Genomic DNA, 14,942 nt, shown 5'->3' on the forward strand with positions numbered 1-14,942 from the left:
TCTTTGTGTTGGTTTTGTTGCTGTTGTTAGTTTGTGGGGGAAAGGTTTGTTTGGTTGGGTTTTTTTTTGTTGTTGGTGTTTGTTTGTAGGTTTTTGTTGTTGCTGTGTTTTGGGGTTTTTTAAAACACCCTCCCCATTCCCAGAAAAACCCATGGTAAAATTCTTGAGGATTAGAGCCAAAGTATCTTAACAATTGGACTTCAGGGCGAGTCCTCTCCCTACACCCACCCTGACTGCAGGCATACTTGAAGACAAGGAGCTCAGATCAATTCGGGGGGGAATTGCAAGATTTTAAATATATGCATGCTGAATGCTGAGGCTGCCACTATATACATCACCACACCTGAAAGCATCCCTAGGAAGTGCACTAAAAGCTCAATCTTCATCCTAACACCACTTAGGAAATATGCATATTTTACTCAGAAGAACAAGTTAAGGGCAAAAAAAGTTATGAAGCACTTACTATATATATGGACTAGATAAGACAAAGCATAACACTAACAAACACACTATCAGTTCCCAAAACAAAAACAGCAAAAGATTTCTCATACCATACAGCCACTTCTTTCCCTCTTTATTCACTGTGCATCAAGTACTGGCAATCCTAAACAAGCGAGTACCTTCATGCACAGACAGCACACAGAGGTTTACAGTATGTAGTAACAGTTTTCTTTATGTTTTGGGGGCAGGGAAGACTGGAAGAGGAGAGCTTGATTTGCACTCACCTGCCTGAAGAAAAGGATATACATGAACTGAAGGTAAAATACTCAGAGCATTCAGAATTGGCTTAACTGTATGCTCTTCTATCCTCTGATGACTAACTAGGGATTTCAACAGGACAAAAATAAAATCCTACTATTAAGTATTGTTAAGCATTAGTCATGTCTAAAGATGCAACCCTTGCAATGCAATCCACTTTCACCTTCACCTTAGTATTTACCTGACACAAGTCAGCCATGTGACCAAGTCCACATCCCCATAAAAGTAATGCAGATGGGCTCCTCAAACAAGCCACCCCAAGCATTGTTTTTTCCCAGTGATTCTTAGAGTTAAGATGCTTCAAAGGAAAATACAGTCTCATATTTTACATGGGAACAGCAACAATAGAAAAGTATTTTTGGGTTTACCTTTTGACTTTTTTCTCTGCAGTGCAATCTCCACTTTAGGTATACACCATCTTTGCAGATCAGTGCAAAAACAAATGGCAATTTCAATAGTATCCTACAGCCCCTGACTCCTTTTTCTTTGAAATACAAATTATACCAAATAATGCTACTAGGTCAGAACACCAAAACTATCAACTACATATGAAAATAAAAAACAGCACACAAAACACACAGCAACATTTACCTGGATCTGCAACACGCCTGCAACAATCCACACAGTACAAAATCTCCACATGGTGTCTCCAAAGAATTGAATAACTTTCTCATGAACTCAGCACTTGAATGTTTGAAAGCTTGCCCCTGTCCTGTTCCCCACCACTGCAGCAGCTGATCTAATAAAAGATATTGCCTCTCCTTATAAAACCTTTGTCTTGTTTATATCCTTAGAGCGACACAGCTACAGCAACAGCATTCATAACCTGCAAGGCAACCTCTGTTTTTATTTTATTGCCATCCATTTGTGGATTTAGCTACTGTAGGAAAGGGTGGCAATTACAGGAACATAGAACTGTCCCTACCAGTGAATAAAAAATGTTCAGCAAATAAAAAGTATACAGGAATATCCCTTAGTTTTAAAGCTGCCTTTATAGGATGCCAAACCAAGAAGGCTGAGAGGCACTGGTCTTCCAGACTTTATGAGGACTACTCAAAAGACATTACCAAAATACAAAATTAAGTCACTGAACCCAGCAGCCCAGATTTCTTCACCTCACTACTTAGTTGTAAGGTCAGGTGTACAATTCAGCAGCAATAATTTTGATAATGATTCATACATGATGCAGTAAAATGAGCTGATCACTAGGCTAAAGGCTACCAGACTCATCACGCTGCCTTGTGGAAACCAGAACAATGGTGTTACTACAACCCTTGAGATGACAGCCCAAGAACCTTAAAGTGCACTTTTTCTTTAATACACTTTGTGTGTGTGTGTATATATATATAAATACTTTAGTCTTATTCCTCTATCTCGAGTCAAAATTTTCATCTCAAACACACTACTGAATTCCTACCCCATAGCTAAAAACCCAGAGACCACTGAAATGCCACAAAATCTCATTCTCAATTACTCTCCAACAAATAACACTGACATGGTTAGACTCCATGATCTTAAAGGTCTTTTTTCAGCCCAAACAATTCTACAGTTCTATGAAGAAAGAGCTGAAGTGCTAGATTCAACTTGTGCCTAAGTTTATTAGCAACAACTTACTACTCAAGTGCTCTAGCCATTCATCAGCTCTTCCTTCTACTCAGGATTAGGCATGGATTCCCTGCAAGCTTTCTAAGACGAATCTACCTTCTCAGCTTTCTCTTGATCAGAAGAACATTGAATTGGGTAGGTCTTTCATGTCATCACTTGCCCCTCAAATAGTAGGCTCTAACCCAAAGTAGTGACTACTATACACAGTGACTAATGTCTCCATTCCCAGTTTCAGATCTGATGGTTCATAGCTGACAAGGAAGGCAGCCCTGTGTTCAAAATGTGTTTATGTTATATACATACCAAATGGAGACAAAGCATCAGCTACTTCACACCAGAGTGATTAGAATAGGTTGGAAGAGACCAGGTTGGAAAAGACCTTTGAGATCACTGAGTCCAACCTATCATCCAACACGATCTAATCAGCTAAACTATGGCACCAAGCACCTCATCCAGTCTCTTCCTAAACACCTCCAGTGATGGTGACTCCACCACCTCCCTGGGCAGCCCATTCCAATGGCCAATCATTCAATCATCCAATGGCCAATGATTCAACTAACTACATCAGTGGGTAAAGTTAAATTACAATATAATAGTGTCTGCTTGACTGACAATACTCAAGAGACTTCTGTCAAAGCAGTATTCTGAACTAGAAAAAAAAAGTACCTCTAAACAATTTCCAAAAGATTCTGTATTTCTGCTAATGCAGTACCTAACTACAACCAAACTATACCTGCTCTTAAGTAATTTTGTTCAGTGGTTAGACCTACACCTGCAAATACTGAGCTTCAGGACTGACAGTGCTGTCATTCACCACTTTTATTTTATTATCTCTGCCATAATTAGGTTCACTTGGATTAGGTTTCACTGTTTTGTCAGTCTGGTCACACTATCTATTGCAGACAACAATGTTTACTCTGAAGCTGTAAAGTCTGTTCAACTTCATCCACAGCAGCCAATTGCAGTTTTCAAAAAATGGGCTTTGCAAATGTATTCAAGAACCCAGTAAAAAGTTTTCCAGCAAAGCTTCACTGTGTTCAATTTTAAGTACAAATCCAACAAATTAGAGAAGAAAAAAAAAGTCTGTTCCATTAACTTAAAGGCAGCTACAGTGAAAGAGACTTGTAACAAGTGACAGTAGGGCAGAGGTTTATTAATTATTAGAACAATTAATTTGGAGTCTGGAATAAAACTCAACCGTTGTCCTCCAAAACCTATAGTGGCACAGAGCACTTTAAACCAAGGCAAAACTACTTCAGCACCAGTTATTTAGATAAATGTTTTTATTTCTTAGGTTAGAAAATTTAGAAGTTAAAATAAGGTAAGGCAGCCATTTCTGGGAAAGGTGGGGGGGGAAATATTCTGTATGTTATTTAACACCAACAAAAAAATCAGCTACATACAAACCTCATCCTTTTCCAGGTTTGTGAGAACACATGGGAACCTAGGGCAGGGGAAGGACAGTAGGGACATAACACTGGCTCTATCTGGCAGATTTAAATACTGACAGATACTAAAGTGGCTTTGCTCCCCTCTTAATCCCAAGAGAGATGTCAACAGCCCAAGAACACAAGGTAGTTTTACAAAATTCATAAGGACTGGCAGGGAAAAGCAGGGGTGGGGCAGTGAGGTAGGCAGCATCAAAAATTACTAAAATACACTGAAGCTGTTCAACAAGGTTTGTGTGACTTCTGTCTCCACTACATTTAGTTTTAGCTACTACCAAAAGTCTTTTTTTTGTTTTGTTTTTAATCAAACATAAAAGCATGTTTCTTCTGCTTTCTCTCACCACTGCAGCACTCTTAAAACCTAAACACGTCTGGATGTTTAGAGAGCTGGCAGATGTATTTCTACACTGCTAAGTGGAAGCATGCCTGAACTGTCAACAACAATTCTATATAAAGGTCAATGTAAAGAAGGGAATATCATCTGTTTAAAAATATACATTTGCTCTCTAGTAATGAAAGCAAATTACTCTACCCAGTGGTTCAATAACCTGCCTCTAAGAGTTCTGCATGAAATGCACTGGCATGGCAAGAAGCAGTCCTCATTACAAAGTATTTCCAATCACATGCCTAAGGCAGTGCTGAGATACGTCACTAAGGGCCTAAGTGTGCTAGCAAAGCCTCCACCAAAACAGGTGCTGGAAGAAGAATTCCTCTCCTTTTTATGGAAGTGAAGAAAAAAAAAAAAAAGACTTTTACACTGTTGTGGTCAAAGCAGGACACTAACTCAGTCTTGTTTTCTGACCTCCAACAACAAGCAACATTAAGGCCCAAATTAGAATCAAAAAAACCCTTGTACATACCCTTCCAGAGAGCATTCCTGAACTAAACACACTCCCAGACTGCTTCTAATTCTTAGAGCCTGACAATGTAATTGCTAAGATGGTCATAAAGAGCTTTTTCTTAATGAAAAAAATAAAAGTATTCTGACTCCTGCACCCTCCATTCACACAGTTATCTTTCAAAGACCTTTAGTTTTACTATCAAAATAATTCACTAATCCATCCAGAGATCTCAGGGGCAAAACAGCTGTCAGATTCCATATCAGGTGGGCAGAAACAACTCGTCCAGAAACTATTTGCAACTGTCACAAATAAAGTGCTAGCTAAAGACTGCACTTCTATCAGACAGATGAGTCAGTCCATCTGTTAGTTTACTTAAGAACAAGGAAAGGAACCTGAATTTTTTTATCCACCTGGAGAAAAAAAAATAAAAGGAAATAACCCAACCTGCCTACACCATCAATTTTACTCTTGAGATGGGAGCAATTTTAGGAACAGTACTGGCTGCAGTTATGTGTATCCAGCCTTATTTAACTGCCTGCTTGCACTTCCAACTTTTTGTCAAATATTTCTCAACTAAATTAAGCTTTCTACTTCAAATATGTTATTTGTATTGCTATCGAGAGGATTATAACTGAAGGCACAATTCCAAAGCGTCACCCTAGATATCATTGTACACAAGAACTTAATGCCACCATTGCAATTCATGGCTTCTCTTCCCTGGTATTTTACTACCTTAAATAAGTGCAGAAGACTGAACTGTCACTAATAACACAATGCTCACTAAGAATACAATGCTCTTGCATACCCACTTCTCTGGAAACCCTAGGAAACGTGTGTGGGTTCCTTCAGGAATCCCTAGTCCTAATGAAGGTACATGTTTTGTTATTTCTGCTGTGGGCTTCCACTCATGTATTAAAGATCTAAAAAGGAGGAAAAAAAACCCAACAATGAATATGGCATTGGATTTCTGAGCACAATATTCAAAATATAATGAAGGCTTACTAACACAGGCACAAAATACACTGACCCCTTAATGATGACATGAATTACGTCCTACAGTATCATACTTGAGCAGAAAAGCTGCTGAACGTATGTAAGTAGACATTTTAGCAGGGTTTAGAGCACAAATTTAGCTGTCTTTTTACCTTGAAAACACAAGTGAGGGCATGACATGACTTTCTAATGAGGCAAAAATCTTAGCTGTCGTTCCCATCTCCACACAGAATGAACATTCACACAGATGATCTGCACACAGTAGCTCATCATAAGCACAAATTAATATACTGGGCTCCAGAAATGTTAGAATTTAAAATTAAAACCCAAACAAACAAACCAAAAAAGTTTCTTTCCCCCAGTTCCTGCAACTTGGGTAATGAAACCAGACTAAGCAGTCTGCTTTCTGACTAGCACACTAATGAAAAACAATTCTTTCCCACACAAAGAAATGGAAGTAGTAATCCCAAGAGAAGGCTGTACAGTTTGATTTTAAAAAAGTCAGCATCTTGGAAAGCTCATTTATTTTTATTGGAGGTAACATATGAAATGAGCTAGATTCTAAAAAATAATTAAAAAGATAAAATTCAGTTAGCCTTCATTGAAGAATCCCAGTTCTAGCAAGTTTATCAGCTTCTGTAATAAAAATTTCAACATCTTTCCATAAAAATACGTTCAGACACGTTCTTCTCATATGAATACAATGGGAAGTTCTGTTATCACCAGAGCAGGGGCACCAAATCATGCTGCTACCTAAGACCTTAGCTACTTTTTTCTCCTACCACATTCCAATCAGCTAGTAAATGGAAACCTCACTAAATATGCCTATTCCTGGATACCTATTATGAAATAAGTGTATTCAGGAAACTCTATTAACAGCAGTAGTCAGCTAACCACGAGACAATAAGAGCAACAGGTGTTCATGGGAATCAACTGTTTACCTAAAGTGGGGAGAGAGAGAGACACACAAGCCCTATTCAAGCTGGTTCCTTGAACCAAGTAACTTCATACTTAGGCTAGACCATTTAACTGGGATATTGAATATTCAAAGTTTACCAGCAACCTAAAACCCCTAACAGATGCTACTCAAAGAGCATATAATTTTAATTCAAACACAACACAGACTTTTGCAAGAATTCCTGCATACCACTGATGTTTGTGTCCTCCTGAATTGCTGATTATTTTATTACATGAAGTTGTTTTTTTACAATGAAATTTAGCTTTATTTGACATAAGGAAAACCAATCTGCTCTTTGGTGACTGACCAGCTATCCACCCAGACAAGATGTGAGATCTTGTGCATGTGGACGCCCCCTCCCTGGAAGTGTTCAAGGCCAGGTTAGACAGGGCCTTGAGCAACCTGATCTAGTGAAAGATGTTCCTGCGCAGGGCTTGAAACTAGATGATCTTTAAGGTCCCTTCCAACCCAAACCATTCTGTGATTCCATGATGTCAACACAAAATTATCAGAATCAGTTCAGGTTCACAATGGGTGAAAAATAGGCTCTCATACAGGTATGTGCTAAAGGACAGAAGAGAAACTGAGGGCTCTTCCCAATCACCTCAAAACGATTTCTAGTAGTTACTGCTTTCTGTATTCTTAGGAGCACCAATTGCATACGTACCTGCAGAACACAGTTCATGCCTTCCAGCAGACCATCAATACTGTGTCAAAAATATGGTTTTACTATGTGTTTATGTTTTGTTATGATTTAACACCACCTGCAAACAGAGGAACTATATATATGAAACGCTAGATATGAAGCACTTGTCCCATCCACCTTGTCACTCCTCCGGCATCACAACTTGCCTTGACCAGCAAACACACATTAAAAGACACTGCCTGAACAAAACACAGCACGAAGATATTGTTTAAACATGTTTCAGAAATACAACGTCAACCATAGTCTAAACAAGCCCAAAGAGAGAGCGTGCAGTGAAAGCTTGCCATTGTACTGCAGTTGGACCAATTAAACAAAACTGAGTCAATTTAATAGTGCCTCTATAGAGAGAAAATACTTCTTTAACCACATCATTTTCTTAGCCTGTGTAGTTTAATTGGTACAGCTTGCTGCTTTTTTTTTTTTTTTTTTCCAAAAGGCTTGGAACCAAATGTGCTTGAAGTCAGATTTCTTTGAAATACCCAATGGTCATGCAGACCAACTTGCACCTACATTTCCCTCTTAGCCAGCTTAATGCTCTGTGCTCACAAGCAGGTAGAAAGCTTCAGACCTGTAATATATTAATTTGCCTATATTTACTAACTGCTTCAAGTCAGCTATTCAAACATCTAAATAAGCAACCTAAGGGTAGGTTCGACCTAGACACTTTCCTGCTATGCTGGTTAAGAGAAATATTTGTGCTCCCTCCAAGCTGGCAGAAGTCCTAGCACACATACAGTTACATCAGCAAAAGAGTAGCCTTGCTGGTACAGCTTACTTTGCTCACCATCACCCACACAACTCAAGTACTTTTTGCCAGTAAGAAACCTAAATATACAAGGGGCTTCACAACATATTTATGCCAACCCTTGCTAGATTAACAGCCCTCATTGTGTTAAAGACTGCCAAGGCAATAAAAGAGCCCAAACCACCTCTGTTTAAAGGATCTGGATATGAACTGTGAGTTTTCTGAAGTCGTAACTTTTTATTTGCAGGGAATCTGACCTCCACATGAGCAACATGAGTAAGTGAAAATAAATTATCACGAGACAAAACAAAGTTTAAAATAACGCAGGACATAACCAACGGTTAACAAAGAAAACCAGGGGGAAATAGAGGAACACAACTCTAAACCAAACAGCAGGGAGACTGCTCCCATGCGTCCCGCTGCAGTGCTGCCCTTTCCATTCAAAGTGCAGCACACACCAGGTGAAGGGGAACAACTCTTAAGTTTGAAAAAAAAAAAAAAAGGCAATTAGGGTTTTACTGCAATTTACAGAGAATTCTAATGGCTCATCAGTTATACGCAGCAGTGGAATTTAATGATTTTCATCATCTAAATTTTGCCAAGCTACACTCCAAAGGACCTACACGACTTAACAATCATCTTCAAAACCAAGGAGGTTCGAATCCAATTGCAAGGCACACAATATCTTCGGGGAGGGAAATAAAAAAACAAATTAAAGAGTAACTGGCTTGTTTAGGTGAGGGACAGGCCTACGGGGAACACAAGGTCCCCAAACAGCCACAGCAGCGCTCAGACTACGGAGCCGCATTTCTCACCAGGTCCTGCACCAATCCCAGAAAGAAGATTATGGAAACAGGCACTAAAAAGAGCCGGGGGGGGGTGCGGGGGGACGGGCCAGGGAAGCAGAAAAATCGCCTTCAAATGAATGAGCCGGCAGGGAGCGGGAGTCCCCGGCGGGAAGGCAAAGCGGGCAGGCAGGCACCCACCTCCCTCTCTTCTTCCCACCCTCCTACCCCGGCCCCCAACCGCGTCCACCTCTGTGTTTACATCCGAAACCTCCAAACGCGGCACTTTCCCGACTATCGAGAAGGGGATCCCCCCGACAGCCCCCTCCCCGGTGCCTCTTTATTGATTACACAGGGAAAAGCCCAGCTGCTGCTGCAATGCAACATGCGCCGGCTGAGGCGGAGGGAAAGGGGGAGAAAAAAAACACACCACTGAGAAAGAAAGAAAGGAGCCGGGCCACCGGGGCTCCCGCCCTGCCAGCGCACACCACCGCGGCCGGCCCGGGGGGAGGCGCTGGAGCGGGGCCGCCCCCCCCACGGCCCGGGCCCCGCTGCCGCCCCCCGAGCGCAACTTCGCCGCCGCGGGGGACGGGGACGGCGGGGCGGCCCCTCCCCCACAGCCACTAACAATGGGCCCCTCCCCCACCGCGGGGCTCCCCTCAGCCCGGCCTTCCCCCCCACCACCCCGGCTCCGCCGCCCGAGCAGCAACCCCCCCCGCACCTCCGCTCACGGCCTCTAACGGGAGACACGGAGCCTTTCCCCCCCACCCCTCCCCACAGCCCGCCCGCCCGCTCCGGGGCCGGCCCCTCACCTCATGGTGCTGCCTGGGGTCGGGGAGCCGCTCGCGCTCCCTCACTCGCTGCGCTCTCTCCCCGGCTCCGTTCCTCGCCGCTCTGCAGGGGCTGACGCGTCAACGGGCAGCGAGACCCCCAGCCGCCAATGCCTCCCCACCCGTCTCCGCCGCTCCCTCCGCCGCCGGGCCGGGCCAGACCACCGCGGGGAGCCGGGGGGTGGGAGGGGACGAGAGAGGTGGGGTAAAGGGGCGGGGAAGAGCGAACCAACGCGCGGGAAGGACAGGGGGGAGGAGGAGGAAGAGAATGGGGCGGGCGGGGGGAGCGTGGGGGAGGCCGGAGACACCGGCGGGGTTGAGGGAGCGGCGGCGAGTGCCGGGGGGGCGCGGCGCGGCGGCGCGGAGGGGACGCGGTCGGTTAGGGGGGGTGGGGAGGCGGGAGGAAGGGGCGGGCCGCGGAGGCCGCGCCCACCGCTGCGCTCCTGCTCGTGCGGGTGAATGGGGCTCGGCGGCCCCGCGCGAGGGCGGTCGGGGGGACGGACCGACCAACCGACTGGCGGACGGGTGGACGGTCCGTCTTCAGGTGAGGCAGCGGTTCCCCAGGAGACGCCTCGGCCCGCCCTCCGGTTGCTCACGGCAACTTCTTCTGCAACAGCCCCTTGCCATTGTTATGCGGGTCTGCGGGATAGGGCGCCGCGGCTCGCCCCTGATGCCGGCCCTCTCCTCGGGCCGGGGGAAGCGGAACGAAGGCGGGCCTTGCTGGGAGCGCTGGCGGTGCAGGCCGGCCCGTGCCGTGACCTGGCACCCGGGAGACGCCTGGGAGCGGCGGTACGGGCTGGGCACCCCGGGCGCCGCGTCTCGACTGACGCCTCTCGCCGTCCGGGGTTTGCCATGGCCAGTGGTGAACAGCTGCTGCAGCAGACACTTTGCTCTCCGTGATCCCGGCCCCTCTGCTCACTGCTTCGGGGGCTGTCCACCCCAGTAACCGGCACTCGGCATAGTGACACTCGAATATGCATATAGGGAACAAAACACCTAACCCGTGCAGCCCACTGCAGGAGCCTGGCAGGCACCTTGGACCTTCTCGTTGCCTCTCTGTGCCCTCGAAGCACATGGCCTAAGGCACACCTTTAGGGTTACAGGAACGTTACTGCAGCTTTACACCATTCAGTTGCCCCTTGTCTGCGTTAAATACAAATTTACATTTTGCTTTTGCTACTCCCAACAGATCCAGCAGGCAGAACTTCAACCTATGTTGAAGCTCGTTTCTGTCAGGCAAGCACACTATCACAGAATGGTAGGGGTTAAAAGGGACCTCTGGAGATCATCAGGTCCAACGGCACTTCCAAGGCAGGATCACATAGAGAAGGTCACCCAGGAACATGTCCAGGCAGGTTTTGAATGTCTACAGAGAGGGAGACACCACCACTTCTCAGGACAGCCTGTTTCAGTGCTCTATCACTCTTAAAGAAGTTCCTCCTCATATTTAGATGGAACTTCTAATGTTCAAGTTTGTGCCTGTTAGCCCTTGTCCTGTCACTGGGCACTGCTGAAAGAAGACTGGCCCCATCCTCCTGACACCCACCCTGTACATATTTCTCAGCATTTAGGAGATCCCCTCTCAGTCTTTCCCATAATAAAAAGACCAAATTCTCTCAGTCTTTCATTCTCTTTCATCTCTGTTCACAGTACTGATGAGCAAAAAAACAATTTCCAATGACATTAAGACATTCTAGTGTCTCTGCCTCTCTGATTTCGTTTTTCCCTAACAAATACCAATGTGTTCTCAGGTTTAGTTCTTGAAAATGAAATGTATGTGAGGAATCAATGCATATATATCTTTATCAATTTCTAGACTTTTAGATATCAAAAGGTAAAGAATTTTAGAACTGTATATAGGTCTAAATTTGTCTAATCTAGGTTTCTTTATATATTTCTGATCTAGGTTTCACACATATAAATGAGGGGGGGTTTTGTACCATGAATCCCAGTTATTTGACACTATGGATACAACCTCTTCCTTGACCAGTATGGTACCTGTGGCAGGGTCACCCACTATCAATTAATGGTATCAGTAATGCAGTGAGGAGTTAGTGAATGAAAAAAAAAAATGGTCAGTTGGTAAGAGAATTCTAATTCAGGAAAAAGAACAGGCTCTGAAAACAAGTTAGTGAATAACAGTTTAGTAAGAAAATTAACATGTTTTTACTGGCAGAGGGATGATGTCAATGACAATGTTGCAGTAGAGGTGAATCACAAAATGCAGATGAGTAATCAGAGGAAAAGCAGTATCATATTCTTAAAAATTAAGTGGTTACCTTTGACAGCAATGTAAACGCAGTCTGAAAAAGGGGACATAATTGGATCTGGTAAATAAAGGTACCTTAATTGCTTCCAGCAATGAGGGCTCCTAATGACTGACAGTAGACCTCTGTTCAGGAAGTTTCTAAGAACTAGGCTTCCTGTCACCAGAACATCCTCCAAATAAAAGGTTTGAAAAGAAAACAACTCTGACAGTGAAAAGCGTCTTGAAAGCAGCAAAATCATAGACTCATAGAATATTAAGGGTTGGAAGGGACCTCTAGAGATCATCTAATCCAATCCTGCTGCCAAAGCAGGATCACTTAGGGCAGGACACAGAGGAACATATCCAGGTGGGTTTTGAAAGTCTCCAGAGGAGACTCCACAGCTTCTCTGGGCAGCCTGTTCCAGGGTACAAGCACCCTCACAGTAAAGAAGTTATCTTGAGGTAGAACTTCCTGTGTTCCAGCTTAGACCTATTGTTCCTTGTCCTATTACTGGGCACCACCAAAAAGAGACTGGCACCTTCCTCTTGACACCCACCCCTCAGATATGTACAGACATTGATAAGATCCCCTCTCAGCCTTCTCAAGACTAAACAGCCCCAGTTCTCAATCTTGCTTCACAGGAGATATGTTCAAGTCCCTTAATCATCCTAATAGCTCTCTGTTGGCCTCTCTGCAGTAGATCCCTGTCTCTCTTGAATTGGTGACCCTGAAAGTGGATACAGCATTCCAGGTGTGGTCTCACCAGGACAGATGAGAGAGGAGAAAAACCTCCCTAGACCTGCTGGACACACTTTTCTTAAGGCATCCTGGGATACCACTGGATACAAGGCCACATTTCTGTCCCATGGATAACTTAGTGTCCACTAGGACTAGGATCTATATCAAACAGATGTATCTATACAGATATTCAGATACATATCTTATGAGCTTCAGTAGATACGTCAGTAGAAGGATTGGCAGAGACAGGAGAAGAAGGGTTTTGTTCTAAGATCCCAGTTATTGCATACCAGAAAAGGTCAGGATCTTAATGTGACTGTTCTGATATGACAATTTGGTTGTATTACTCAAATCTAAAAGAAGTTTGACTGTGACAGGTATATAAATAACACCCAAAAAAAATATACCTGGGCTCCAAGTCTGCCTGAGAGGGAATGAAAGTAGCCAGAAGCTGTTACTCCTGCAAAATAGCTGTGATGGTTATTTGTGTTACATTACTTGGCATTCTTAGCCAGATCAGATATGGTCATAGCTGGATTTCTCAAGACATACTCTGGTACAATCGAATTTGTAAAAGTGCCAGAGGAATCATTTTGCATGCTGGCATCGCAGATGTCACCGAGTGCAAAGTCATTCTGGACGCTAGCTTAGTCAAAAATCCTATTGAATTAATCTGTAACAAAATACTAAGTCTGCAGTAACTCCTATTAGCAGTTACATGAGAAGGAAGGGAGCCAAAATGATATAGGGCAGAAATCAATTATAAATGTTGAGTGCCTTTGCCTTTCCAGGTCAATTTAGCAATGTTATTGTCAAGAAATTAAAGTAGTCTAGCAGAAGAATGAGTTAGTGTTGTGTACGTGTTTATGATACTGAATTATGCATTGAGAAATCTGTAATCTCTGGTAGCAGGCCCACGTGCTTCCAAACTGTAACCATTCCATGTGTCCAAGGCACTCTCTGTGATTCTGCAGTTATCTTTGTGCTGATGGGATCCTCCTCCAGCAGCACAGCATGGGTGTCAATGCCCTCTTGCATCACCTCCCACTGCTCTCCCTTCTCCTGGCAGTGACAAAAACAATGTGTCAGAAAGCCTTCATAGCTGGTGGTGTCACGCCAATAACCTGAAGCCCCTGACAGTGTATGAGGCAGAGCCACATAATTCACAGATTCACAGATTGCATTGAGTTGGAAGGGACCCTCAAAGCTCATCTTGTTCAATCCCCCTGCTGTGAAGCAGGGACATCTCCAACTAGGATCAGGCTGCCCAGGCTGCCACATCGAGTCTGATCTTGAATGCCTCCAGGGATGGGGCCTCAACCACATCCCTGGGCAACCTGTTCCACTATTTTACCACTCTCACAGTAAAGAACTTCCTCCTGATGTCCAACCTAAATTTATCCTACTCCAGATTAAAACATTGCCCTTTGTCCTATGACCACAAGCCCTTCTAAACAGTCCTTCCCCAGCCCTCCCATAGGTCCCCATCAGACACTGAAATGCAGCGATAAGGTCTCCCTGGAGCCTTCCTTCTCTTCTCCAGGCTGAACAGCCCCAATTATTTCAGCCTATCTTGTAGGAGAGATGCTCCATCCCTCTGATCATCAATGGCTCTTCTAGTCTGTGTCCTATGTGTCTGTACTCTCCTTCCTCTGCATCAAAGCAACTCAGAATACCCTAAAAGCCACTTTGCACCCCTCCCTATTTTTTGCTGCTCAGCTGGCACTGAGGACCGGAATTCAGATGTTTCCAAAAGCTAAGCCAGCTCAGGTTGAGCAGTGTGGTGTGCCTCCTCTCCAAACAACCCAACTAATGAAGGCTTTTTGAATGCTAGAGGAATGGCTCACCCAGGCATAAACTAGAAGAGAATGTGTTTCTGTTTAGTATCAGCCAGATGCAAAAGGCTTGGCAGGCTACTCCTGAGCAAACCCAGCTGAGTCGGTCACATCTCATCGCCATGGATCACCCTTAATAGAGGGTCATGAGGAGGATGCATGACTAATGTTCTGGAGACTTTCAGGAAATCCAAAAGCTTCATAAAGCAAAGTAATCCTTCCTTTCACAATGAGTTTTCCCCCATCCTCTCTGAAACAGCCTCTCACTTTGCAGTCTTTGTTCGTTTGGAAAGTCTGTTTGTATTTAAGAGGAAAAAGTAGCTCAGATCTTCATATGATCAGAGGGCTGGAGCACCTCTTCTATGGGGACAGGCTGCAAGGGTTGGGTCTGTTCAGCCTGGAGAAGAAAAGAAAGGCTCCAGGGAGAACTTATAAGTAAATTTTCTGTG

At 44.2% G+C, this 14,942-nt stretch overlaps 1 protein-coding gene across 6 annotated transcripts in view; it reads right to left on the reverse strand.

Moving 5' to 3' along the window:
• The window catches only part of ENAH (ENAH actin regulator), a 97,520-nt gene extending 87,527 nt beyond the window's left edge, over positions 1 to 9,993 (reverse strand). The window contains exon 1 of one of the 6 annotated variants that reach the window (XM_068153556.1): positions 9,654 to 9,993. In XM_068153556.1, the coding sequence (XP_068009657.1) occupies positions 9,654 to 9,658 (5 nt within the window). In that variant the 5' untranslated portion in view covers positions 9,659 to 9,993. The remainder of the gene's footprint in view (positions 1 to 9,653) is intronic. The other 5 variants (XM_068153557.1, XM_068153558.1, XM_068153559.1 and 2 more) reach the window with 5 other exon arrangements.
• Positions 9,994 to 14,942: the final 4,949 nt, after the last annotated feature.

The sequence above is a fragment of the Melanerpes formicivorus genome, unplaced genomic scaffold (genome assembly GCF_026170545.1).
Source record: "Melanerpes formicivorus ecotype bairdi unplaced genomic scaffold, bMelFor1.0.p_v2 SCAF_26, whole genome shotgun sequence".
Taxonomy (NCBI): domain Eukaryota; kingdom Metazoa; phylum Chordata; class Aves; order Piciformes; family Picidae; genus Melanerpes; species Melanerpes formicivorus.